The 25919-nt window shown below is 30.9% G+C and overlaps 2 protein-coding genes and 1 pseudogene across 3 annotated transcripts; 2 read left to right on the forward strand and 1 right to left on the reverse strand.

Moving 5' to 3' along the window:
* Positions 1 to 227: 227 nt before the first annotated feature.
* On the forward strand, positions 228 to 4179 carry LOC137808739 (protein DJ-1 homolog C). Its single transcript, XM_068610006.1, has 7 exons — positions 228 to 657; positions 736 to 885; positions 1693 to 1872; positions 2122 to 2199; positions 2311 to 2511; positions 3235 to 3372; positions 3466 to 4179. Exons 1-7 carry the CDS (start codon positions 277 to 279, stop codon positions 3673 to 3675), a joined length of 1338 nt encoding a protein of 445 aa, XP_068466107.1. The 5' UTR covers positions 228 to 276; the 3' UTR covers positions 3676 to 4179.
* Positions 4180 to 6741: 2562 nt separating this feature from the next.
* Positions 6742 to 10536, reverse strand: LOC137808740 (ABSCISIC ACID-INSENSITIVE 5-like protein 7). 2 transcript variants are annotated; one of them, XM_068610008.1, is made up of 5 exons: positions 10105 to 10536; positions 8133 to 9306; positions 7357 to 7428; positions 7231 to 7260; positions 6742 to 7053 (listed from the first exon to the last, which is right to left on the reverse strand). In XM_068610008.1, the coding sequence occupies exons 2-5, from the start codon at positions 9174 to 9176 to the stop codon at positions 6976 to 6978; spliced, it is 1224 nt and encodes a 407-aa protein (XP_068466109.1). In that variant the 5' UTR covers positions 9177 to 9306; positions 10105 to 10536; the 3' UTR covers positions 6742 to 6975. The 2 variants fall into 2 exon arrangements, with proteins under 2 accessions (XP_068466109.1, XP_068466108.1); XM_068610007.1 differs by having other exon boundaries at positions 6742 to 7056; positions 10105 to 10516.
* A 9651-nt stretch (positions 10537 to 20187) lies between these two features.
* On the forward strand, positions 20188 to 24920 carry LOC137808741 (cold-regulated protein 27-like; annotated as a pseudogene).
* The last annotated feature ends 999 nt before the right edge of the window (positions 24921 to 25919 follow it).

Here is a 25919-nt window from a genome sequence, read left to right on the forward strand (position 1 = left end):
AATGTAATGCGAATATAAATTATATAAAAAAATATTAAGATCTATAAAATAAATACCATCTATATCTCTTAAAATAAATACTATCTATATTTCTTAAAATAAACACGAAGACTAAAAAAATCATAAGCACTAAAATTAAAATTTTCAAATTTTATAAAATACTAAAATAAATAAGTAATTTCAAATTTTGTAAAATTTAAAAATAAAGAAAAACATTTATACTAAAAGAAGCATTTGAAATTTGGTCGTAATCTAATCTGAATCAGAGTAGTCCTCATGTCGTTGCTGCTACTGCCTCAACCGTCCACCACCCTCTCTCCGGTCACCGCCTCTGCCGCCGCCGCACGCATACCCTTCGCCGCCGTCAAGCCTCGGAGGCAGAGAGCGCTCACTCCGAAAGCCACACTCTCAATCTCTCCCCCAGCTACAGCACCCAATGCAATCCCTCCGAAGAAGGTTCTGGTTCCCATCGGTTTGGGCACCGAAGAAATGGAAGCCGTTATCATGATTCACGTCCTGCGACGCGCCGGCGCGGAAGTCACCGTCGCCTCCGTGGAGCCGCTGCTCCAAGTAGAAGCCGCCGGAGGCACCAAAATAGTCGCCGACACCGACATTTCCGCGTGTTCCGATCAAATTTTTGACCTCGTTGCTTTACCCGTTAGTTCTCTAACTGAAACCGCTCTCTGTTAGCGTTGGTTGTTGTGTTGTTGATGCTAGTATTAACCGCGAGTGCAGGGAGGAATGCCTGGCTCTGCAAGACTACGGGATTGCGAAGTTCTGCGAAAAATCACTAGCAAACAAGCTGAGGAAAATAGGCTCTATGGAGCTATTTGTGCTGCTCCCGCTGTCACCCTTTTGCCATGGGGTCTTTTGAAGAAGAAGAAGGTGCTTTGCTTAACTTGGATTTCAATAGAATCAGTATTTATTGCCGTGGTTTTAAATTACTGTTGCTATCTAATGTTGGTTGAGTCTAGCAGAAGGGTTAGTTTTCCATATCAGGAGGAACTGATATTTGAATCCCCACTGGGACTGTTGGAGATTCATATGATATAGCTAAAATAGAGTATGTCTGAGTAAACCTTAGTTTACAAGCTGGTTTTGTAGGTTAAGCTAGGCCAATATGGGAAATGAATCACATTTAGTGTCTGTCGAACTAAATCTGGAATAGGATTGCCTCTGAAAAAGAATAACCTCAGAAACCAAAAAAAGCAATTGTTGTTGCCCTAACAGTGTGGTGGTATCCATCAAGATTTCTGTGGAAAGAGCTTAATCTATATAAATACAGTCTGCACAAAATATTTACTTAGACATCCAATTAGAACTTATTCTGTCAACCCATCATATTAATGAAAAGGATGGATGATGTAGTAAAATGATCAGACTAGTTGGATGTTTGTGTAAAACAATTTTACAACGACAATATATATACATATATATGTATGTATATATGTATATGTATAAGTATGTATGTATATTAAATTCATGTGGAAATTTAAAGTAAAGAAAGTGTCATGCATGCCAAAGATAATCAAATGACATTATACTACTAGTGCATTCTAATTAAGTTTTTTACATAAATTGTATTATTACCATTGGATTGCGTATACACGCTATAATTTTTGCTATATTTTCATTATGTTGTTTTTTGTTTGTATTTGGATAAGGCTAATATCCTCTAGTTTGTCATGGAAGATAACTTGTCACCCCGCATTCTTCGACAGCCTTCCAACCTTTTGGGCAGTTAAATCAAATCTTCAGGTTTCCAGAGGACTCACAACCAGCCCGGGGCCTGGAACAACATACCAGTTTGCTTTGTCCTTGGCCGAGCAGCTATTTGGGGAGTCTGTTGCTAGGGAGGTCGCAGAATTGTTGGTAATCTGCTTTTATTAGCATCTTTCTTGCCTGAAAGGAATAGATTGCTTCCCTTCAGTTTTGTAATTGTTTAGAAATATGACTAAATTATAAAGAATAGGAAAAAAAATACAGAATGGTGAATGTACTTTTTTTATCAAATTTATAAAAATTAACATCTTTTCATGTTTTTTCTGATGTTTCATGTATGTTGTCTGATCAGTTAAGTTCTGTGCCTGATCCGATGCTCTTTCTTATATTTTATAATAGTTGATTAGAACGGATGATGATAATGCAACTAAGGAGTTCAATAAAGTTGAATGGTCTATTGGCCATCACACCCCTAGTGTAAGTTATTACTAACTTTCATATGTGTATTATTTGGGAAGACTTTAGCTGTCCATCCTTTTGAAACAAAGATCTTAACTTACACATACAGTCATACATTATGATGCCCAGGTCCTCATACCAATTGCACATGGTTCGGAAGAGATTGATGTAGTGACTGTGGTAGATATTCTAAGGCGAGCAAAAGCTAATGTCATAGTTGCTTCAGTTGAGAAATCTCTTGAAGTTTTGGCTTCACAAGGAACGAAAATTGTTGCTGATATATTAATTAGGGATGCTCAGGAGTCAACACATGATTTGATTATTCTTCCAGTAAGATAAAATTCTGAAAAAAACGAGTTACTGCATTTTTTCACGTTGCTATAGCAGAACTTAGAAGTGTTTATTATTAAGTTTTAGATAATTCAGATTTGATTTGTGTGGAAATCGATTCTCTTGTGTATAACCCATTGTAGAAAATAAGATTTCAATTGCTTCATAAATTTTATTTTTTTTATCTTTGGAACACATTGAAATTAAATGGAGTTCATTTTGTTTTATTACTCACTTATTCTTAACTAGAATAGGTAGAGTGGGTAAACAAGTAAAGGTGAAACTATCAATTCAAACACTCAACTAAAGCTAAATAAAGGTGACTCAAATTCAACTAAATTTTAGTGGATTTCCAAAATAAGCACAAGAAAATGTCAAAATTTAATCCATCCCTATTTTAAAACTTTCCAAACATAATCACTAACAGCCTTCTCCCCCTCTCCCCAACAAACAAAAATCACATACAATGTGCTTAGAGCAAAGGGTGAAAATGAATGGTCACAATTGTATCTTGTTCTAGGATTATCTTTCTTGGGGTTCCTTCAATTTTTAGGGTTTTTCTATGATTATCTTTCTCGGGGTTCCTTCAATTTTTAGGGTTTTTCATTGCAGTTGCACTCGACTCAGTATATTTAGTTTATGATTGTAATTATCTGCAAAATCTGATGATTCTTGCTTTTGTCCCACCTATTGTTAGTTAATGAGATTTTCATGAATTTTTAGGGAGGAACTACTGGTACCCAAAAACTAAGCAAATCAAGAATTCTGAAGAAGCTTCTTAAAGAACAAAATTCAACTGGAAGAATATATGGGGCGATCTGTTCTTCACTTGCTATTCTACACAAACAAGGTTTACTCAAGGTATTAGCTGCCCCAGTGTTAATATTGAGCTTGTTTCCTGATCTAATTCTTGAAGAAATCGTCACTGAAATGAGAATTTTGTTGCTGTTGCAGGACAAGAGGGCCACAGCCCATCCCTCTGTCTCAGACAAGGTTAATGACGAAGCAATAAATGGGGCCAAAGTAGTTATTGATGGAAATTTGATCACTAGTGAGGGGCTTGCCACTGCAACATATTTTGCACTGGCCATTGTGAGCAAGCTATTTGGCAATGGAAGAGCTAGAAGTGTAGCAAAAGGCCTTGTTTTTGAGTATCCTAAGTAGAATGCATGATGGTTTGAAGTAGGAGAAGAAGTATAATTAGTCTTAAGAGATGAGGGGTTTATCATTTTCCAAGCCTGTGCCTGGGCACTAGCTCCATGTTAGCATTATAAATGCTTGTCCCCTATCACTTCACAAACAAGGAAAAGTTGCAGTTTCTGTGGGCAAAAATCTTTGATCAAGTTGTACTCTGTCATGTGCAATTCCCCATCTCAAAATCCACAAGGCACAACCATGCTTGGCTTTCTTGGGGACAGTGCATTTTGGGATTCCTTTCACATACATGGATGGTTGCAATCAATCTGAGTTTCACTTGTGGAGGGGTTGTGATGTCTTTTCACATGATGTGAACTGTAGGTTGAACATTCTAGCTTAAATTCAAACTTTACTTGATAGATAATTCAATCCTCATGTGCCCTAAAAAAATTGGTCAATTGCATGATGTAATTAGTCAAATATCATCATCTTGTATCCCCAGAAACCAGCAAGAATTTTTTTTCATGTCAATTTTTTTTGGGACAGGTGGTTCAGTCAACAAATTGAGAAGAAAACCAAGAGGATGAACATGAATTTTGGAGACTTTTTCAATCCGACAGAGATTCACCATTATCTTAATTTTAAATATTTGAATTATTCTCAAATGTTAAGAATGTTTACATTCAGTTAAATTTAATTGATCAAGAAACAGGTTTTGTGTCCAAGTAAGATATAATAATTCCAACTGAAAGGCAAATATGGCATACATTGTTACAATTATTTTTTTAATTGTTATAACTTTGAAAGTTTTGTATCTAAAAGCGAATTTGAATTAATTTTTATAAATTTTTTTTCAGAATAATTAAAATAATAAAGTATTTTTTTAAGATTTAGAATATTTAGGATTCAAGACATTTCTTTTACCAAGCTATAAATATTTTTTTAACTTTTGAAAGGAAACCATATTTCTTTATGTACTTATCTAAAATAATATAGTGATTAAAATTAATTATTTCTAAAGAATGAGTGACAACAAATTAGAAAAGGTTGAAAGGGTTAAGAAAAAAAAAATGTTAGAAAGAAGTTCAAATGGCAAACACTGGTATTAAAAGATGGATGAATAAATTTGTTATTTCAGTAGTGTACTGTACTAACGTCTCCACGAGTAATTTTTGAATAAAATTGATTTCCAATAAATTAATTAATTATATAGCTTATATTAAAATATTTTAATAAGTTTATAGTTTCCAGTATAAGATATATTTAAAGTTATGTCATTTTCAATAATTAATTTCTCCATTTTTACTTTTTCATTATATTTTTACATCATTTTCCTATTGCCTTTTTTTTATAACGGCCCACATAAAAAAATGAAATATACATTTATTAGTACTCACATTAATAACTAATTTTCTTTTAAATAATCATGTTTTGTTGTCTCTCTTAAATTACTTTACAAAAGCAAAATTAAAATAATAAATATGTAATAAATAGACCAAAAATTTAAATGGTTAACTTGTTTAAAATTACAGTTGCTATATTTTGAGATGATCATTAAAAATTATATAATTTATAAGTGAATGATAATATAAAGCTATTTTTTTATTTTATTTATCTATCTTCTTTTATGATTTTGTAAAAGTAAAAACTATAATAAATTTATTGATTTTAATAAAATAGATAGGATATTTTTTTATTCTAATATCACAATATAGAAATATAATTTAATTTAAAAATCAAACATAAATGTATTTAATGTTATGTAAAACATTTCTAAAATAATAAATAAGAAAAATATAAAATATTTTAAATAATTCAGAATTTAGTAGGAATAATGAATACCTTGTGTTTCTTTGATAAATAAATATGAGGAGAAAGAGTTTCTTTCTGGAGCAAAAGTTATTTCTGAGTCATCGCTGACTAAGTTACCTTTACACTTTAATAATATTAAGATAAGATAAGATTAGGATTTGGCTAGAATTTGACATTTGAACACTAATCTCAAAACTCATACACCAGAAAAGGAGAGGAAGATATTTTTTCTGTCACTATTGTGTTGTTTGACATTTTATTATTGACACCAGATAATACAATCATAACATAAAGTACTTTGAAAAAACCAACACCCACAAAATGGTACAGTAACATAGGAAAGATATGGGAACAAATTGGAAAATAATGGTAAAGGAAATTTGCATGTTTAAAGTCAATGGAAAAGCAACAGCTTCAACTTTTGACAGGTGTAGGCCAATATAGTTCTGCAACTGTAGCTGAATTTTAAAAATTTCAGTGAATATCTATGGATATTTAGTAAAGTACAAATTAAAATTTTAAAAGTATAATAAAGAACCTTCACTTAAAAGTATATTTGCACTAAACATAAGTAATTACATAAAAATGTTTATAAAAAAGAATGTTTTATTTTTAATTAAGGATGTTCTGCAGTTTAAACTGCAGGATATGTCCAAGAATCATGATACCTGCGAGTCATTGTTGGTTAAAAAGTAGTGTAAGATACATAAGTCAGTCATGTAGCTTCTATACTTAGAATCTTCAGTAAGAGGCATCCTCCATTATCCTCATTCAACTTCAAATTTGATATTAACACATAGATTAACATCTTTAGACTATTTGGTAATCTCTAAGCCGAAAAACAATAAAGATCAGTAGTGACTTTTGGTTTAATCTTGCTTGGAAGCATTATGTGGTCTTGGTTACTAAGGAAGCATTCAAATTGGCAATGATAATGCCTTTAATGTAATCAATGAGATGACTAAATTGAACTCGATCCATATTGAGTGAAGCCAAACTTAGTGATGATTTGGAAAATGTTATGAAACTACAAGCAAAGTGCTCTACATAGGTGTTTGTAACTGAGATTGTACAGTCTCATTGGTTGTTGTGAGAAAAGGATCAACCAAATACATAAAACACTGTTACTTATGTTTGACATGTGGAAAATAAATGGGAATCTCCCTCCTTTCATAAATACAAGAAACAAAGGGCATGACTAAAACTTAAATTGGACAAACAAAAGTTAGAGACAGTCAAATAAGCTTGTGTTATCTTATCATCCTGCAATAGAAAAGAAAATAACATTCAAGCACATATAACAATTCATTATTTAAAGATATATGTTTAAAAATGTACAACTCACCACTCCTAGTTCCTATACATAAAGCTAATAATAGCTAGCTACCTCCCTATCTAGTGTTGGACTGAAATTAAGCCACAGTTCACAAACATACTCCAGTCCTTATGACATAACAATGGCTTCCTTCCTTCGTATATCTGTTACTTAGAAACAACTACTCAAACTGTCTACCACTACCATGGTCCTGTAAGTGTCCTTCTCAAGCATTGTATTCTACTACTTACCCTTGACTGGCATGCAGGGTCCAAATCCTGCTAAGATAAATAAATAAATAAAGTTTATTTGCCTTTCAAACTGTGAAAATAAATTGAAAAGTAAATTGTGTGAATAAATTTCACTATTGGTGTCAACCAGTAGAAAAAAAGTGAGGAAAAAGAGTCATTTGATCAAGAGAACATTGGCATAGTCATATGCAGAGCAGATTATACCTTATTTTTTTGCATTTCCTTAATTTCTGCCTGTATCAAACCAAAATTGTAATCAGAGAAAGCCAAAACCTTTGTATACATTTTACTGATAAAGTGATAAGGATGTGGCACAGAATGACAGCAAACCTGTTTTCTTTGCAATTCTCTGTTTATTTCCTTGAGTTTTGCAACTTCAGCTTCTAGTTCGAAAGTGTAGGCCTGCCATTCAAGAGAGATAGAAATTTATAATTAAGTGCCTTACAGAATAGTGCAATAGATAATTTGACAAGTTCTTTTATATAGAACCGGAAAAATTATGTAATGTATTTTAATTCTCTCTTCGTTATGAATTTACAGTTCATGTGTAGTATTTTTGATATTTTAATCAGGTGATGCAGAATTTGTAAGAAAGAATGATAAGAAATGAATCAAACTTAACTGTTCTGAAGAATTTGATATGAATCCCACTAAAAACAGAGTTGACTAAAGCTTTTTAGCAGGATCCACCAACACAGTAAAATTACTAGTGTTGTTGACAAGAATGCATAATGACTAGTTAGAAACAGTAAACATTTTTTTTGTAAAAATCTTTAGAATAAAACTAACACTTTTTGTTAAAAAGAGGAACAAAAGAATATTTTCTCAAATCAAACAACTACTTTCATATCTCTTTTAATTTTTATTATTAGGCCAGTTTTAGGAGTTGCAGTACAAAAGAGATGGGGTTATTTTTTCAAAAGAAATTAAAATCACATCATTTAGCATGAATATAAAATTAAAATTTATTAATATTACTTGAGCTAAAACTTAATTTTGAGATAGTTTAAAAAATGAAAACATGTTTTACCCTTACTTTTCTCTAAATATATGTTAAAACAGTGGAACTGATGCAGTAATGAGTAATTCTAAGGGTAGGTACTAACCTGCTTACGAGCCCTTGACCTGGCAGCTGATTCTCTATTTTTGATCATTCTCCTTTGTCTTCTCTCAACCACTTTCTCTATAGCACTGCATTTCCTTCCCCTGTTGATTGCATAATGAACTGGGGACAGTGAAGAGTTGTCTACATTACTTCTTGAAATTACATCTGATGATATTTTCCTGGAGGGAGAAGCCTCTGGATTAGCTGAGGCTAAACCAACCATTCCAACATTCAGTGAATGCTCCATCAACCCTCCTCTTCTGGCAGGGCTAGGATGTGGAGCAGTGTTCAACAAATGCATAGGAGCAGAAAAAGCTACATTTGATGGCTTTGGAAAAAGTGGGGGTTGCTGTTGTGTTGGTCGTTGAGAGTGGTTTGAGTTTAGTGATAAAGGAGGTTGTTTGGGAGCTAAGTTGTTGTTGTTGTTCTCCACCACCCTCTCACCCAAATTCCTATTACTTCTGTTTGGTTGTTGGAATCCAAGAAGTAGGCCATTGTTATTGTTTGGTCTAGGAAAGTCACCAAACCATCCATTGTTATTTGGTTTTCCAATTTGTTGTTGAGGCACATCTTCTCTCACCACCCCAGCCCTCACCAAAAACTCCTCTAAAGTCATTTCTCCCAGTGTTGGTTGCCTTTGAGGAATGGATGAACCACCATTGCCACTCCCATCGTTGGCCCCACCACTATCTTTGATGAAGTCCCTCCAAACCTCATCCACTGTTTTCTGACTAAGAGTCCTTGGCAATGTCAAAAAACCCTGTCTTTGCAAACCACCACTAACTGGGTTATGGTTGTGGCCTTCTCCTGTACCAGCTGAAAATGCCAAGGCCTGAGTCTCTTCAGCTGTCCAAATGTTCTTCAAGAGTTCATCCATGTTCATGGACCCAAATTCCTTCCCAATCCCCTCCATGGTGCTCTGAAACTCATCAAATGTAAGGGAGTATACTGATGACTGTCTCAACAGAGAACCAACATTTGCCGGTGTCTTCCCATGGATGGCATCCCAAGTAGAGTTATTATCATCGTAGTTCCTGAAGTTCATCTTTGCTTTCACTTTCCAACACTTGAAGCAGACGTTAGAGCTTTACTCAAGCAAGCTTTGTCTCACGTAGCAATCATGCCTAAGTAGATCGTGGGGTGTTTTCAGACACCAATTTGGAATGGTTTCCTAACTACAAAAAAACATTGGGACAATAAAAGCAATTCACTGATAAAGTTACTAAAAGAGATAATCATCAACCCCACCCCACAATCCTCAGGAACAAAACATTTGTTACATCTTTTGAGGGATCAGTAGCAAAAAAGTTTCATGAAAAGCACAAAAATCCAAACCAGTGCACATGGTGAAACACCGAAGCCAACCATGACTAAACTGTAGAGAAGCAAGATCAAAAACGTGGTGCTGCTGTCTGTTATTTTGGTATTTTTTGACCCCATGAAAAATATCTTACTACTTTTGTAACTTGGATTAAATTAACCTAACCCAAAATCTGGTGATGTAGATAGACCTTAATTTTTCAAATGCTTCAAAGCAAAAGGTTAAATAATTTCTGCGAGATACCAACACCCTTTTAGGAGTTTAACATAACCAAACTTCCTTTTCCGGGCGAAATCACAAAAGTCTCTCAGACCCGTCACCATCTCCAACCCAATTTTCCTTTTATCTTAAAGAAGTAATTGTCACTATTACACAAATTTCACATCCAATCATGGATACAAAACTCCCTTGCTCCACACACCCACCACAACAACAGCTACCCATAATCCAATTCCGCCGATTCTCCACCCGGGCGATCGGAGAAACCCAAAAGGCCCCACATCGATTAAACTAAAATTAGTCGGGTGGAAAGAAGCATATGAATAAAGAGCAAACAAAACAAAAGAAAAGACTGTGGGAATGGCTGAGTTATGGGCTTGTAGAGGAAAACAATGGCGGTGATAACGAAAGGAGGAATTAAAATTAGAATTACCTGGGGTGAGTGTGTGCTTGGGGGAGTAAGGAGTGTCGTGTCGCAGCGATCTTGAAAATTGGGGAGTGTGGTGGAGTCAACAAGTGTCTTGTGTAGTGGTCCTGATATAAGAACACATACCCTCAATAAGTGGCCCAATGGTCGCAAAACGTGGTCCAATCATTCCCACTTGAATCCATGACGTGACCTTCACCCAATCATCTTTCGAAATGTGGGAGGATCACACCACTTGATGCTGCTTTCCGACAACATTTTACATTTCTGATCATCATCATGCTTAAGGATTTTTTTCTCACCCCATAAAAACATAACCTATTTGCCGTCCATTTTCTCATTTTTGCATTATCTTCTCTCCTTTTTCAGCTCTGCTATGAGTTTTTGGAAGTGCCATGTTCTGCAAGGTAAGGTAGATATGTGTTTGAATCTATTCCCCTTGCTTTTTTCTTGTTATGAGTCAAGTCACTATGCTAATAATATGAATATTTATCTTCTGCCTAATGTACTTTTAGTTTTGGATAATTAATGTTTCAATTTTTTTTCTATTAATTTTAACTTTTTGGCAGAGGTTAACCAAATATAGTCACAACATGATCCAGTATTAAGTTTTGTAATCGATATGGGACCTAGTGCATTTGTCCTTATTATGATTCTCTCAAAAATTGGTTAAACTAAAAAAAAAAAAACAAAGGACAAAATTAATTTGAAAACAATTAGATAGTGTTTTTTGTTTGTGTGAATTATTAACCCTACACTATAGTTAACCATAGTAAAGATACTCACAACTCTATATTAACAAAGTGAAGAGATGTGTTTGCTTAATGAAGAAAAAAATATATCATAAGAATATTTTCAATTATAAGTTCAAAATATGCTTTTGCCAGGTAGAATAATTATGAGAGTATATGATATAAATTCTTAAATTGTTGATAAATTTTTGTTTGAGTCTCATCTTCTTAAATGGTTTAAATTATATTTTTGAGTTTCTATTAACTAGAATTGAAATTGAAGAGATAGCGTTTGGCCAATCCAATTCACTTACCATTAAAACCTAATATATGTTAAGAATTTTCTTAGGAGAGAATGATAAGTCTTCTCATAATGAATTTTGATGAAGATCTCACTTTTTCTTTGTCTCATTATATTTTTTACAACTTTATTGACCATTAAAACACTATTCAAAATCTCCCTTTCTTTTAGAAACAATTATTGACAATCATCAATAACCAAGGGTATAGAACTTTCATAATTCTATTAGATAACACTTCAGATATAATCTTGTACTTTAGGTCTATAATGGTTGAGTTTAATAGGGTTGACCTAGCTTTTTGACATAAAGTTGAATCTATCTTAGGATAATTATATGTTGACAACTCATATTTTGTATATAACCACATTACCCAAGGAATGCCAAAAATTCTTGTTATACGCCCATTCCAAGTACCTACTCTCTTTTCTAGGTTTATTGATATTGAATCAATCGAACGAACTTCTAAACTCTTAATACTATTATTTTAATATTTTTTCATACCATTTAATTTCAAACTTATTATTTATTTTATATATTTATTTTTAAATTCATCACATCAAGAATGGTATATTATTATAAGGATTGTGAAAGTATTATTTTTCATTTAATTATTCTCAAATTGCTAACTAGATCCATTCCTTTTAATCTAAATATTAAAAGTCATCATCTTTATGGTCCAATTCTTCTATCTCCTTAATAATACATTGTTTAGTTGTATTCATGCACCCAAACACATCATAATTCCATTTTTTAAAGTCTGTTTTAAACAATTTTAGTTTTTCTTTTACACCTAGTAACCTCATTCCCTTGCACATTATATGATTCTCACTTTTCCTTCACTAATTCTTTAAAATCCGTTAATGACTCTCATGCATCAAAACAAAATGCAATTGTAACAAAGAAACGATCACAATATACTTTATAATACACTTTTTCTAATATACTATTATTATTAATTTATCAAACTATTGCATATAAATTCACAAGTAAAACTTGTCGAATAATAGTATTAATAAATTGGCTTATAACTATATTAAATAAAAATAGAATAAATTCATGTTTCATACCTTTTATTAAAAATATAAAAATTGGTACCTGAAATGATGTACTTGAATTGTAATCGGAGAGATAAATGAATTTTTAAAGAATTTGAGTGTAAATCTTATGGAGTTATGAGTTATAAAAATTCAAATTTAATCTTATCACAACTTGTGACGATCAATCCCATAACTTATTATTGACATTCTCGTCTTTTTTAAGTATGAAATTAGTATATTTTTTTAAATTAAATATTAGAAAAATCTTTCTATTTTCTCATCAGTTTTTATAACTCATAACTTCATAAGGTTATCATAACTTCATAAGGTTATCACTAAGAGAAACTCATTTTTTTTTCAATATTCATATATCTCCTTGTTTGTATGTACAAACTAAATTATGTAAGGCTATCTAAATTTCATATTAATATTCATTAAATAACTTTTAATGCCCACTAATAATTAACTCTCAGTGCTATATTTAATTTTCATCATATACATCATAAACCCTAAATCCTACATAACTTTTAATGCTATATTTAATTTCCATCATATACATCATTATTTCTTATAAGGAGAACATACCCAATTCACTTTTTTATTTTTATTTTATCTTCACATGTGACACCCAATCACTTGATTAAAAACATAATAATCATATAAAAAAAATATTCAAACACTTAATTAAAAACATAATAAAAATTAGAAAGAAAACCAACCTAAAATTATGTTTAACCAAACCTGAAAATCATATCAATTGTACTAATGGCCACATAACACGTTTTAGTGAATGAATCAATTCTTACAAAAGAAAACTGTGAATGAATCAATTCTCTAATAGTGTTCTAGTTGAAAAACAGATTGCACGAATTGATTGATTTTGATTAATTCATGTTTTAGGTTCAGAATCAATTATTGGATATTATAAATATCACTATATCAAAATAATTTTTGAAAATATATTAGTTTAAACTTTGTTAAAATCTATATCTCTAAAATTATTTTATAATTAATACGGGATCAAGATGAGACTAAATTCTATAACTCTAAAATATTTCGATTATAGCAAGTTTATAAGATATAGTTAAATATTATTGTATTTGAAGTATTACCCATTTGGACTCAGTTATATCATGATTTTTATTTTTAAAAAGTATATATTTTCATAGGTTAAACAATGAGATGTTTATAAATTTTGCAAACACTTTGTAAACTTTTTTTTTTCTGGAAAAGTTATAGAGTTGAGGCAATTTTATTAATAATATTTCGTTTTAATTGTTATGAATTCTTTTATTATAAATGAAGAATAAGATTTTAACTAAAATTTATTTAAAATACAAAATAGAGTAATGTACACGTAAAAGAGAGTCAAACAAAACCAAGATTGAGACTTTCTTTTGTTTGTAATATTATTACTAATATCTCACTAAAAAAATCATTATATAAAAATAAATTTTAGATATAAAAAATAATTATTTATTATATTATTAAATTAAACATTATTTTAAAGATTATTTTTTATATATATTTAAATTAATTCCTATTATTGATAAATAGTTTTTAAATTGGTATTTAATTAGCTACCGATTTTAGAATTTAAAATAATTGGTAGTTAAAATCTTAGTAACTAATACTATAAGAAAATCATTAAATAGAAATTAATTTTAAAGACAAAAAATAGTTAATTGTTGTATGGTCTAAATTAGAGACATTTTAGAGATTAAAAAAATTATTGGTTTCTAAATTATTTTCTATTATTGATAAATAGTTTTTAAATTGGTATCTAATTAGCTATCAAGATTTTTGCTATCAAATTTAGAATCTAAATAATCGGTAGTTAAAATCTTGTAACTAATTAAATACCAATTTAGAAATTATTTATCAAAAATAGAAACTAATTTAGAAACCAAAAGTTTGTTTAGTTTCTAAAATGGTTTCTAATTTAGTCAATATAACAACTAATTATTATTTTTCTCTAAAATTGGTTTCTATTTAATGATTTTTTTAGCGTAATTAGATACCAATTTAGAAACTATTGATCAGAAATAGAAACTAATCTAGATATTACTATTTTCTTTAGTTTCTAAAATAATGTATAATTTAGTTAATATAGTAACTAATTATTTATTATTTATAAAATTAATTTCTGTTTAATGATTTTTTAGTTGTGTGTATTGAGTTTTTCTTCATGGTTCATTTCTATTAACAAAAATGTAATCTATTTAAGAGGTTCTATCTTCTAGTTATAAGTTAAGATGCATAAGATTTGTGATGAAAATCCTACATCGACTATAGATTATGATATTTCATTCTTTATAAGTGAGTGTAATCTTCACTTTATAAATTAGTTTTATAAGATTGAGTTAAACTTAAAGTATAAGATTAAGTAAATTTTGATTATATGAGAGTTTTAGGCCATTATAAGGGTGATGTGGTGGCAAGAAACATATGATGGAGAAAATGCAAAGGTAGCTTAAAGATCCATAAGTGGCCAAAATAGATGAAGAGCAGAAGCATGCAATTTGTCAGAGTACAAAAAGAAGAAAAGCAATGTATGCACAGACTAAGGCCTGCAGATTCGTGGGATTTGTTCACGTGGTGTCAAACCATTATCACCATTGTTGTTGCATTCTCATTGGTTCAACACTCTTCACCTTTCATCTCCTACTCCACACAGATTCATAAAGCCTTCTTTATTCTGCTTCAGATTATAATACAACATTCATAACAAAAGCTAACACTTTTCTCTTGAGGTACTAGTAGAAATCAAAAGATAGAAAATAAGTTGTTTTCAATAAAATGGTGCAATTTCACTTAGTAATTAAGAGAATGGGTAAGTCGTATCTTGAGAGCATGACTTTGTGTGAGGAAGTCGTGATCAATGAAGACGACTTCAACGTTAGTGAACTTCGAAACAAAAGTGCACGACTTTGATTAGAAATTATAATGAAAGTGTGCATGTGACACAACTTTAATTAGAGAAGATGATTATAATTAAGTGAAGTTGTGCATAGGTGATACGATTTCAATAAATGAAAACAACTAAAGTCGTGTATTGATAGAACGACCTTAGTTGTTTTCATTTTAACGTTGTATTCGTGGAAGATTGTCACGACTACAACTCTATCTTTCACTCTATTTTTTATTTTCGATTTTAATCCAAACAAAAAATTACATATTATTTTTATCTATCATTTGTTTTGAGTCGCAAGCTAAGTTTTTCCAATTTTATTATTGAACTTATTAATTATTTCTACTTCACATATCTCATGGTTGACTAATTTATATCTCTTTCATCTATTAAAGGATTAAAAAGTATTGGTGGAGATAAAAAGTTACAAGTAAAACTTAATAAGTAATATAATATAAAAAAAAAAATATGACATGGATGTTCAAAAGTAATGGATTATGGAATATTTCATATTATAAATGAGAAATAGTGGTAGTGGTCACTTGCTTCATATATGATAGTGCTCTAAACAATTTTTCTTAGAAGACATGCATGCTTTCATGCAAGATTCCCATCTTCTTTATCCTTATTAACTTCCTCAAATTTGCAATTATTGAGCCACAAGATTATTCTTCACTCTACCAATATTGCTCCAGGGAACAAACTGCTAACATTAAACCCTATCTATGGCTCGAAAAATAGAGTTGAAGTCGTGTCATTCTTCAATGATCTCATTGTAATGAAAACAAATGAAGTCGTGTTACCTATGCATGAATTCAGTTGTTTTCATTTAATATTAAGTTGTTGATGTAAACCCATATGATAGACTGTTGTCAAGAATAAAGAGGTTATAGAGTTAGAGACTTATAAAAAATTAAATAAGGAGTTTGAGTATAATTGAACTTGTTTGTTTATCCGATAAGACATTTGGACCCAAATTCAATATAGAATAAGATCACTCTAGAAGATTTTGGAAGCATAAAAAATACAAGACCTTTATCAAATAGTATAAAGTAAAACAAAATTTTGGACCTTGTATTGACACTAAAACAAAATTCTGAAAAGATTTTGAATAACAAACACAAAAACAGAAAATACAAGACCATATAAAGAATTTTTTTGATATCTTTTATAAAATTATATTTCGAATAATTTTATTTTATATTTAAAGTAAATTAATCCAATTATATTGTATGTATTTTGCTATACCAAAAATAATAGTGAAATGCTTGAAAAGGAGAAAGACAAGACAAGATAGACTATGGTAGTGGAAAATAATAAGTAGCCTAGGGTTGCAGAGATGAGGAATAAAGAGAGTCCATTGGTGAATAGTACAAGGAAATGGTGATGGTGTTGCTGGTGCATGCTCCTTTTAGTGGGGAAAATAAAACACTTCATTTTAGAATCTTTTCCAAGCTTCAACATAACCATCCAAAATGCACAAGGAAACTCACCAACATTTCCAATGCTCACAATGCTTTAGTGCCATTTATGTTCCAACACGATGACATGACCAATAATAGAAAAAATACCATACCATAATTGTTATTACATTTATATACTATGACCCTAAACAACATTCATCTTCATGGTTAACTTTTGTGAAAATAATTCATGTTGACCAAAAAATAAGTGTTTAATTTTGTCTTTATGTATAAAAATTCATTTAGTCATTGTCCATCATTTAGGATTAACCCATAAAATCGTTTGAATTTAAGAGTTCACTTATAGGTTGTGGATGAATTTGTAAGTAGATTCATTTTTTAGCAAACTAAATTTGGATAAACTCGATAGATTCGGTACAAACTCGAAAGTTGGAGGTCGAGTTAACGAGTTCGGAAGAAAAGTAAAAAACAACCCACACATGGGTTGTTTTGCTTAGTGTTTGGATTTTGGGTTAGTTTCATACTTGAACTAGACCTGTTGCGTTCGTGTTTCACTTGGGTGCACCTTGTCGTCGTCTCATGGCACCTTATTGTCATCTCGCAGTGCCTCACCGTCTTGCATCTCCTTATATCATATCGTATAGTCTCTTGTTGCCTCGATGTGGCATTTTGCTCTGGTTTGTGAGTTTGGTTTCACGATTGGGGTTGGGTTGAATTTGAAATAAAATTTTGATTTGGAGTTGGAGTTGGGTGAATTTGAAATAAAATCGCAAATTGGGTTTTTTTTATTATTATTTGGGCATGACTGAAATAAGATTAAAATAAGAGTGTTTTTTTATTCTTTGGATATGTTCAACATATACCATTTTTAACATGTCGCAAAATGGTTCAAATTCTGGCAAATCACTTCTATTTATAAGTAAAAATATTGTGGAAAATAGAACAAACATTAGATGGAAACATGGATTGAGAATTAATATTTTTTTATTGGTGTATTGTATGAACTTATTTATTTTAATATCATAGAATTTGTATCATGACTGTTTTTTTATTGAATTTTTATATGAAATAGACTATTACGAGTCTACGAGTTGAGTTTACAAATCTTTTACGAGTCTATGTAGATTCTCAAATTTAATAACCTTACTAACCACCATAATATTATGAGGAGAATTAATATCCAACTAATAAACTTTAAAAAAATACGATGAGATAAAAAATGTATGAACCTCAACGTTACATGAAACATTTACAAAATATTTTACATATTATTATTCTTATGCGGATATGTTTATAAAAAAAATATTATATATAATTTCTTTTATTTTGTCAATATATATTTTTACATTCTATAATAATAATCATAATAAATAATAATGTTATTCTTGAAAGAAAAATATCCTTTTAGACTAGGTGTAAATGAATGAAGTTTCCTTACTCAGTTTTGTGGAATCATTTATGATGAGTACTAATTAGTTGTCTCATAAGTGTCAAATATTTTAGGATGAGTGTCAATTAGTTGTCTCATAAGTGTCAAATTGTTTCAAAGTTCATATCAAACTAGGCATAGATGAGTAGATTACATGAAAAAACAACTGTAAAAAAAGTATGCATTTTAAACAACTTGACACAAAGATGGAGAGAAGAAGGAAGATTTGATGAATCTTGCAAAAAAAGAAGGAAAAATAGCAAAAAAAAATAAAAAATAGAATGTTCAATCTGCTCAGCGCAAGAAAAAATGACTAAGTTGATTGACTTCAAATAGCATAAATTGAAAATGTTGAGCGGCAAGACATACGCTGAGTAGATTAATGATATAAATGGATCATATTTAGAAAGTTTACAATGTTAAACGAATTCAAAAGAGTTAAGCAAAAAGAGTCATTAATGCTTAAGAAAACCCAAATTCGCTTGGGAAGGGCTTGAAGCTGACCTGAGTCAAAAAAAAGTTTCAAATGCTTGAAGCAAATAAATTTTTGTAAAAAGAAATAAGTTTGTTCTATTTATTATATTACTTTTTAATTTTATTTTTTAGTACAAGAGAGAAATAGTTCATATCAAACTGATTTTTTGTAGTGTAAGTTTGATTCTAGTTAAAGAAAAAAAATCTAACTTATTTAAATACAATAAACATTTCTTTTGGGTTTAGTCTAACATAAATGAAAGTCTAGCTTAACCTATTTATAATTATGTTTCATTAAGAGTAGTGAGATAAAGTCTAACTTAACCTATTATGTTTCATTAAGAGTAGTGAGATAATTGTGTTATTGGCTTAAATAAATCCATAAATAATTATATTTTTTTATATTTATGTAATATATTGAGAGAAGTCATAATAAAGTTTTTATAAATTAGTTATTTTTGTCACCAATAAATGAATTTTGTATGGAATGTGTATATAATTGCAATTGGTAAATAAAAACTAAAATCATCACCCACATTAAATAAATCCATTATCCAAGATCATATAATTACATTAGCTCTCTCTCTCCATGGTTAGGTCATATCTAACTCAGGTAACTCCACTTCCACCTTTATTCAATTCAAAATATCTAAGCTTATATTATTACTATCTTTGTCATTAATTTTATAATATCAAATCAGAATTATAATTTTGCAACTTTCAAAACAAATAAATTAAAGAGCATAAAGAGATGAAGAAGAAAACTAATATCACTTCAAAGAAAATTTGAAGAAACAAAACCAAGAAATTAAGGTTTTAATGATTATAGATTATCCTCTTGGAAATTGAACGTAAATTTAGATCTAACATATCGTTGTTAATAGAAAATAATGTTGTGTTAAATTGAAATAATTTATTAAATATATTAAAATTTATGAAAATAATATTTATTATTTTATATAATTATATATTTTTTTTTAATATTATAATTTTATTTTATTATTTTTATTATTTATAATTATATGTAATTATTAATAGTATGATTAAATATTTTTGAAATTTTTAAATAAAGAATAAAAAAAATGTTCTCACCTTATTTAAGAGGCTAATACAAAGGGTCTAAAATAGTCAAATTAGTTAATTACTTACTTATCTTTAACTATTAGATTATTTTGTTTATCTTTAACTATTACATTATTTTCTTTTGGTAGTTGTTCCTTTGTAATAACTTTGTTACTTATTTTATAATTCTAAAGTCTCTTATATATATATATACTTATTTTCCTGAACAAATATGATTGATTCTTTTATATAGATTCAAGTGTCAATTATTATTTAATTTTTTATTATTTGAAAAAATACATATGCATGAATGCTTTTAGCAATTTCATAATTCAAAACATGTCTATGAAAAGATTTTTTTTTTATATGTTATTCTGAGGGTAAAAATAGTTTAAATTGTACGATAAAAATAGTTTAAAATTATACTAAAATTTATATTTGTGTATATTTTTTTAAAATTTTTTATTAGGTTTTGTAATTATTTTTATTTTTTGATAATAAATTTGTTCTAAACTCTAATTTTTTGAGAAGATTGTGGAATGTGTAATAATAAGCGAGTTTTTCCATATATAGAAAAAGTGAAAATTGAGTTAATGAATGAGGAGTTGAAAACGATAATGCGATAAAATAAGGCATGAGTTCCACGCGCCAATGAATGCGTCCAACGCCACTCGCTCTCTTCAACGACCCTTCAAAATATCTGGCTCACATTAGCCGAAGATATTATCTGCCGGATGACGTGGCACCCCAACGACGCCACTGACACGTGTAAAAGCGAAGCCATGTGGAGCCTTTTTCCTTTCTTCTCCTCAACCGAACGCAGAGGGTTTCTTCTCCGCTCAAATTTTCCGATCACGCTCCATGGAGCCACGCGATCTCCCGCGCCACCTCTCGCCGCCGCGCTCCACCGATCCGGAATTGTTGCCGGAGGACCTCACTCGCTCCACCTCTGACTCCTCTGCTGTCACCCTCGAGGACACCTCCAAGAACTTCTCCTCTCATTCCGCGCCCGCTCCGCATCTGGTAACTTCACTCCTTTTCCAATTCATCTTCCGATGTTGTACCCGATTTTCGATTTCGCTTTTGTTTCTTGATTTTGTGGTCGGAGCTTGTGTTCAGAAGTTGATCTTAGAGGTTTTTGGCGTAGCACGCGCGAGAGCTTGCCTGTAACTAGCCGTTTGAGTTATTGGTCTTTTTAGTGCTTCTGCGTTTTGCTTTTTTGGTGTTTAAGCGCGCAATTATGCTTTCACTGGCTAGTGTCTGATATTTGTTGGTTAAATTATGCAATTGATGAGTCGAAAATATCTGAAATCTGAAACCGGGGTGGGGTGGAGATAGAGAATAGTACTAATATTGTGAATAGCATCAAATAACTGAAATTGATCATCGTGTTATAAATTTTGCAGACGGTTTCCTCTTCTGTAAGATTTGAGTTTGACCGTGGTTGCTGAAACTTTGAAATCAACTTTGTTCTTCAATCTCTTATGTTTGGCCTCTTAAAGAGTGCTTGTTTCAGCCTTTTGTCCGAAATTGATTATACAGTTTAGCATCTGTGGTTTCGTAAATGATTTCAGTAGCAGCAACGGATGTGCTTTTGGTTTGTATCTACTGCTTAAATGGAGATATTCTCTGATGTCCCTTTCTCCTTGACACGTCATATGTACATCAAAAAAGCTTATTTTTATTTTAATTGAAGCTGATGTGAAATACCTGAAGAAGCTGTAGACAGTTAAATGAAAAACTTAGATAATGAGATATTTAATTCAGAGGAAGTGTCATTTAAATACTTTTGATTGACTCTTAGTTTTCAGATTATCTAGTCTTGTTTATTGGAATTATAATAAAAAAATTTATTAGTTGTATAGCCAACTAATTTAGTTCCTACATGGGCTTAAATGGCTTGCTGCTTGACATGATTTATTTTCAAAGGCGATTTATTAAAGTTTATTTGTTTGCTGATAAATATGATAGTTTGATATATTAAATTGTATTCTATGTTCGTGATTTCTAGTGAAGATGGAAACTTTTCTCTTCATTTAGTTGGTAAGGGCATACTAAGCTCAAATATTTTTCCTGGATCAGTCAACTACATGGACGGATCAGCAGCACAGTCTATATATTCGTTCTTTAGAGGCCTCATTTGTGAAGGAATTGCATCGCTCTATGCATTTACGTTGTCGGAGCATAAAAAATAGCACAGATGAAGCATGTCAGTGTAGAATTTTGCAAAATTCACATAATATGCTTAAACAGGTCAGACATAAATTCAAAGATCATGTCTGTAGTGTGGATAAGTGTTCATTTTTGTACATCTCTCTGCACGATTATGCTTTATTATCTTTTGTTGCTTTCAGACTCTGGCTCTACAAGATGCCTGCCAGAAGAGGATCAACCTTGAAAGAATTTCACCTTTGTTTGAGAGCACAGCTGATTCTCATGTTCTTACAGGAAGTCAATTCGAACTTACATCTGTGGATAGAGGCCTTAGTTTGGGAAACCCTATGACCTGCAAGCATGGCTTGCTTTGTGATAAGGAAATTCATGCAAGAGGAAGTTCAACATTTACTGACAGGTCTCCAAGAAGTTTAAAGAAGCAATGTATTGGCCGCTCATTCCATCTAGAATTGGCTTGCAGTACTACAGGTAACTTCAATTTTATTTCTTTTTATGCACATTGGCTATACATATTTTCTCCTTTCTCAAAATACCTGCATATATAGTTTAATCAGTAGTTATGTTATCAAATTATTTTTGTCAATTATTCAAGTTCACAGAACATGGAGTTACTCAGTTTTGATGGGGTCTAAATGAAATGTCTTGTACCAAATAACAAAGGAAGCTGTGTATCAATTAGTTTTTAGTATACCTGCTGTAAAAATTTATCAATACTGGTTCGTAGTACTCTTGGTTGAGGATCTGTGGTTAAAGACTACCAGTTATATTATGAAGTTAATATTTTTGAAAATAATTTGTTACTGGCAAAAGGGTGTTTCCTTGGCAGTTGGCACAGTGGTAAAGTTGTGATCTGGCTGGAGGTCATAGGTTAAAATCCTGAAAATGATCTCTCTGCTTGCAGGGGTAAGATTGTACACTTAGAATAAAGAATTTTTTGATGATGAAAATGATATAAATAATTTTAAGAAAGTTCGTTGTTATTGTTCTAGCTAAAGTTATTGTGTTCTTAAGCCAGAAGCATTCAAAGTGTATTTTTTTCCTGCTCCTTCACGCAAAATGCTTGGGGGTAGTACCAACTAGGAAACCTCACCCTAAGTTAACATTGCAGAGAACAGACTCAATCTGAGCATCACAAAGCCAGATGGTACAGTTACCCATTTAAAATTTGATTTATTGGGTTAATAATATATAAGCTAAATAATATACAAAAGTATAACTTTCCTAGTGAATTCTAAGAGTTCAACTATTTTCATAATTAGGTAATGTAATACATAAAAATATGAACTACTTACAAAGTATTAATTCAAGTCCATAAATCTTGAGCATGACTCACTTAAATCAAGTCTTAACTTTTAAGTTTGAGTTTGTTTGTTCATGAGCCAGACTTTGAATAAATCGCAAACAATGCAACTCATTTACACCACTAACTGTAGCAATACTGCTACTTTGTGTTTTTTTTCTTCATTGTATATCCTTGTGTGAATAAAAAGGAAACATGTTTTCCAGATAGAAATAAATATCTATGAATTACAATTAAACCTATGTCATATTTTTTGTATTTATGCATGATATGTATAACTTTATGTGCTATTTGTGTATCTCAGTTACGTTCTTGTCGCTGAATCAGTTCTGCAGTCAATACTCTTTTTAATTTTTAGTTGCATAACCACATTGCATTTAAGATTTTTTAAGAAAATTGAAATATTTTCAAATGGTTCTTGTAATTCTTTTTAACGTGTGCTGAAAAAGGATTAAAAGAGTCAATTTCCACATGACATTTTTTTGGAATAACAATGTTTTGAAGGCAGTTATTGAAGCCTGTGTGTAAAATACTCTAATTTAAACTTCAAACCAATCTTGGGTGGGGGTGGGGGTGGAGGTGGGGTAGGGGTTGAGTGAGAGAGTTTATTTTGATTATGGGCCTTCAAAGATATTCGATTTAGTTTATTTCTATGCTTAGAGTTGGAAATTTAGTGTGGATGATTTATGTACTCCTCTGCAAAGTCTTTGTTCGTCGTACATACAATGGGTTTACAGAGTACCTCGGCTCATGTTCTAATTAAGTACTTGTAAACCCTGTCACAACATGTTGTACTAACCACTAGTTTCACTTAATTTTCTTATGATGCGGATTCAGTCGAGTAAAATTCAATATAATGCACTGGCAGAATTTATTGTTATGATAATTTTTTTGTGAGAAGTAAATTAATAATCTGTCCAACTTAAACAGGGAGTTATCGGGTCATCCTTGGACAGAATTATCAGTATTTAGTAATTCAATGCTCGTAGTTCTTAAAGAACAGTATATTGTAAAATAGAGCATATCAAAATTTGGATTTTGAATCAAATATGAGCTGTTTTGAGCTTTAACTGAGTGGGAGCAAATATTTGTTTTTTCGCACTATCCTTTTAAATAATTTTTGTGAGACTTCATGATAAGGAATAAAGTTGTTCAATAGATTCTTCTGTAGTTTTTCTTTTGGTGATTATTTTTCTATGTACTTTTGATAGAGGTCACTGATCAAAACTTCAAGGATGAAGAAGCCAAGTCAAGCTGCGTGCCTTTGGTGAAAAGGTTGAAGAAAGCTACAGCTGATGGTTCAAGCAGTGAAAAAGTAGAGTGGAATCTTTATTCTTTGTCTGATAAAAATCCCAAATAACTTATTGTCTTGCATATCTTTTCAAATTCCTTTAACCTGCTGTGCCGTTTGGAAAACTTCATACACCAGATATTTCAACTACTAGTAATGCAACCTCAGAAAATAGAGGACATGAATTGCTATTAGAACCCCCAGAATACCATTTCCCAAAGTCTGATCTGCCATACTTTCTAAGGGGAAGGTAAGAATATGCAACACATTGAAGCATCAGCTTTTGCAGTGGATACTGATACAAATTGAGAGAATTGACAATTGGCTTGGTGCTCTTTCAAGAATTTGTTGAGACTTCTGTAAAGGAAAATCAAACGTTACAACAACTCTATTCTTGTGGAATTTTGCTCTGGTTAGGTTATCCATGGGTGTTTGATGTAACATAGTATAAGGGAGAAACTATAAATAGCAACTTGCGTAGACACATTAAAAATTGTGATTTTATATGATTTTTTGTCAGTCAATTTTTTAGATGGTTAACGAACCGTTTAGACATTCCAAGATTAGTATTACATTTCTTTAGTTACCTTCATGAAGTTTTATAACAATAATTGTACTTAAAGTAGTTGAAAAGATAGAGTTGGAGTTGTATTTTTATCAATGATTATTATGACTTTCTTTTCTTAGCAATGAGATTTATTTTTTAGGTTCTGCCATCTGTTTATGTTCATTGAACTATGGTTTGCTAACTTTTTTTTCTCCCCATTGTGTCCCATAGTTTTTGGGTAGTGGTGCAACTAAATTGTCTTTCAAGAATTCTTGGTCTCGTTCATCTTATCAAAATGTTAATTACTATTATTGGAAGTTGCCTTATGTTTTTATCTCAGTTGATGAGATATGGTAGAGGATGATATCTGTCTTTTGCTTGTGCGGGATTTTTAAATATTTTTATTAGAATTTTCTCTATTTTAACATCTTTAACTAGTAAATAAAAAAACAAGTTAAAAAAAAAAACCAAAATATCAACAGAAAGAGAGGGATTCGAAACCTCGGTACAATAATTTGTACAATGGATTAGAAACCTCGGTACAATAATTTGTACAACGAATTAGCAATCCGACGTTATAGTCCACTTCTTGATAATGGAATCTGCGGACAGTCTCATAATAAGGTTTACAAATCAATCATTTTCTAATATAATCGAGGAACGAATTAGCAATCCGACGCTATAGTCCACTTCTTGATAATGGAATCCGCGGACAGTCTCATAATAAGGTTAATCATTTTCTGATATAATCGAGGGTAAAGAGAGAAGATTTCGCGAGACCCTACTAAGGAAATTTAAATAACCCTAAAATTATATTAAAAAATAATATCAACTCAATACAAATATTTATAATTTTTTTATTAAAATAAGAAAATTTATTCCATTTCTTAATTTATTTTAGAGAAATTTTGAATAACACTTGTAAAAGAACGAACCCCTTTCTATAAAACAATATAGGAAGGTGATGATGATCATTATTTTCTTAGGATAATTATAGTGCAGCATAATCCATCACAACAATTGGAAGATTCTTTACCATACTTGCATAAAAAAGTGGAGGGTAGCAATCTTATTTATTTAGTGTGAGGTGTTGATACTTTACACCAATAATGTAATATAATGAAAACGTGGTAATGAA

This window comes from Phaseolus vulgaris, chromosome 3 (assembly GCF_000499845.2).
Source record: "Phaseolus vulgaris cultivar G19833 chromosome 3, P. vulgaris v2.0, whole genome shotgun sequence".
Taxonomy (NCBI): Eukaryota; Viridiplantae; Streptophyta; class Magnoliopsida; order Fabales; family Fabaceae; genus Phaseolus; species Phaseolus vulgaris.

Coding starts and splice junctions, on each gene's coding strand:
- LOC137808740 (XM_068610007.1), bottom strand. CDS start 9,176: ATGAACTTCAGGAACTACGATGATAATAACTCTACTTGGGATGCCATC. Junction 7,429..8,132: donor GGTCAAGGGCTCGTAAGCAG/GTTAGTACCTAC, acceptor CTTGAATGGCAG/GCCTACACTTTCGAACTAGA. Junction 7,057..7,230: donor AGGAAATGCAAAAAAATAAG/GTATAATCTGCT, acceptor TATTTATCTTAG/CAGGATTTGGACCCTGCATG.
- LOC137808739 (XM_068610006.1), top strand. CDS start 277: ATGTCGTTGCTGCTACTGCCTCAACCGTCCACCACCCTCTCTCCGGTC. Junction 2,200..2,310: donor TTGGCCATCACACCCCTAGT/GTAAGTTATTAC, acceptor TATGATGCCCAG/GTCCTCATACCAATTGCACA. Junction 3,373..3,465: donor ACAAACAAGGTTTACTCAAG/GTATTAGCTGCC, acceptor TTGCTGTTGCAG/GACAAGAGGGCCACAGCCCA.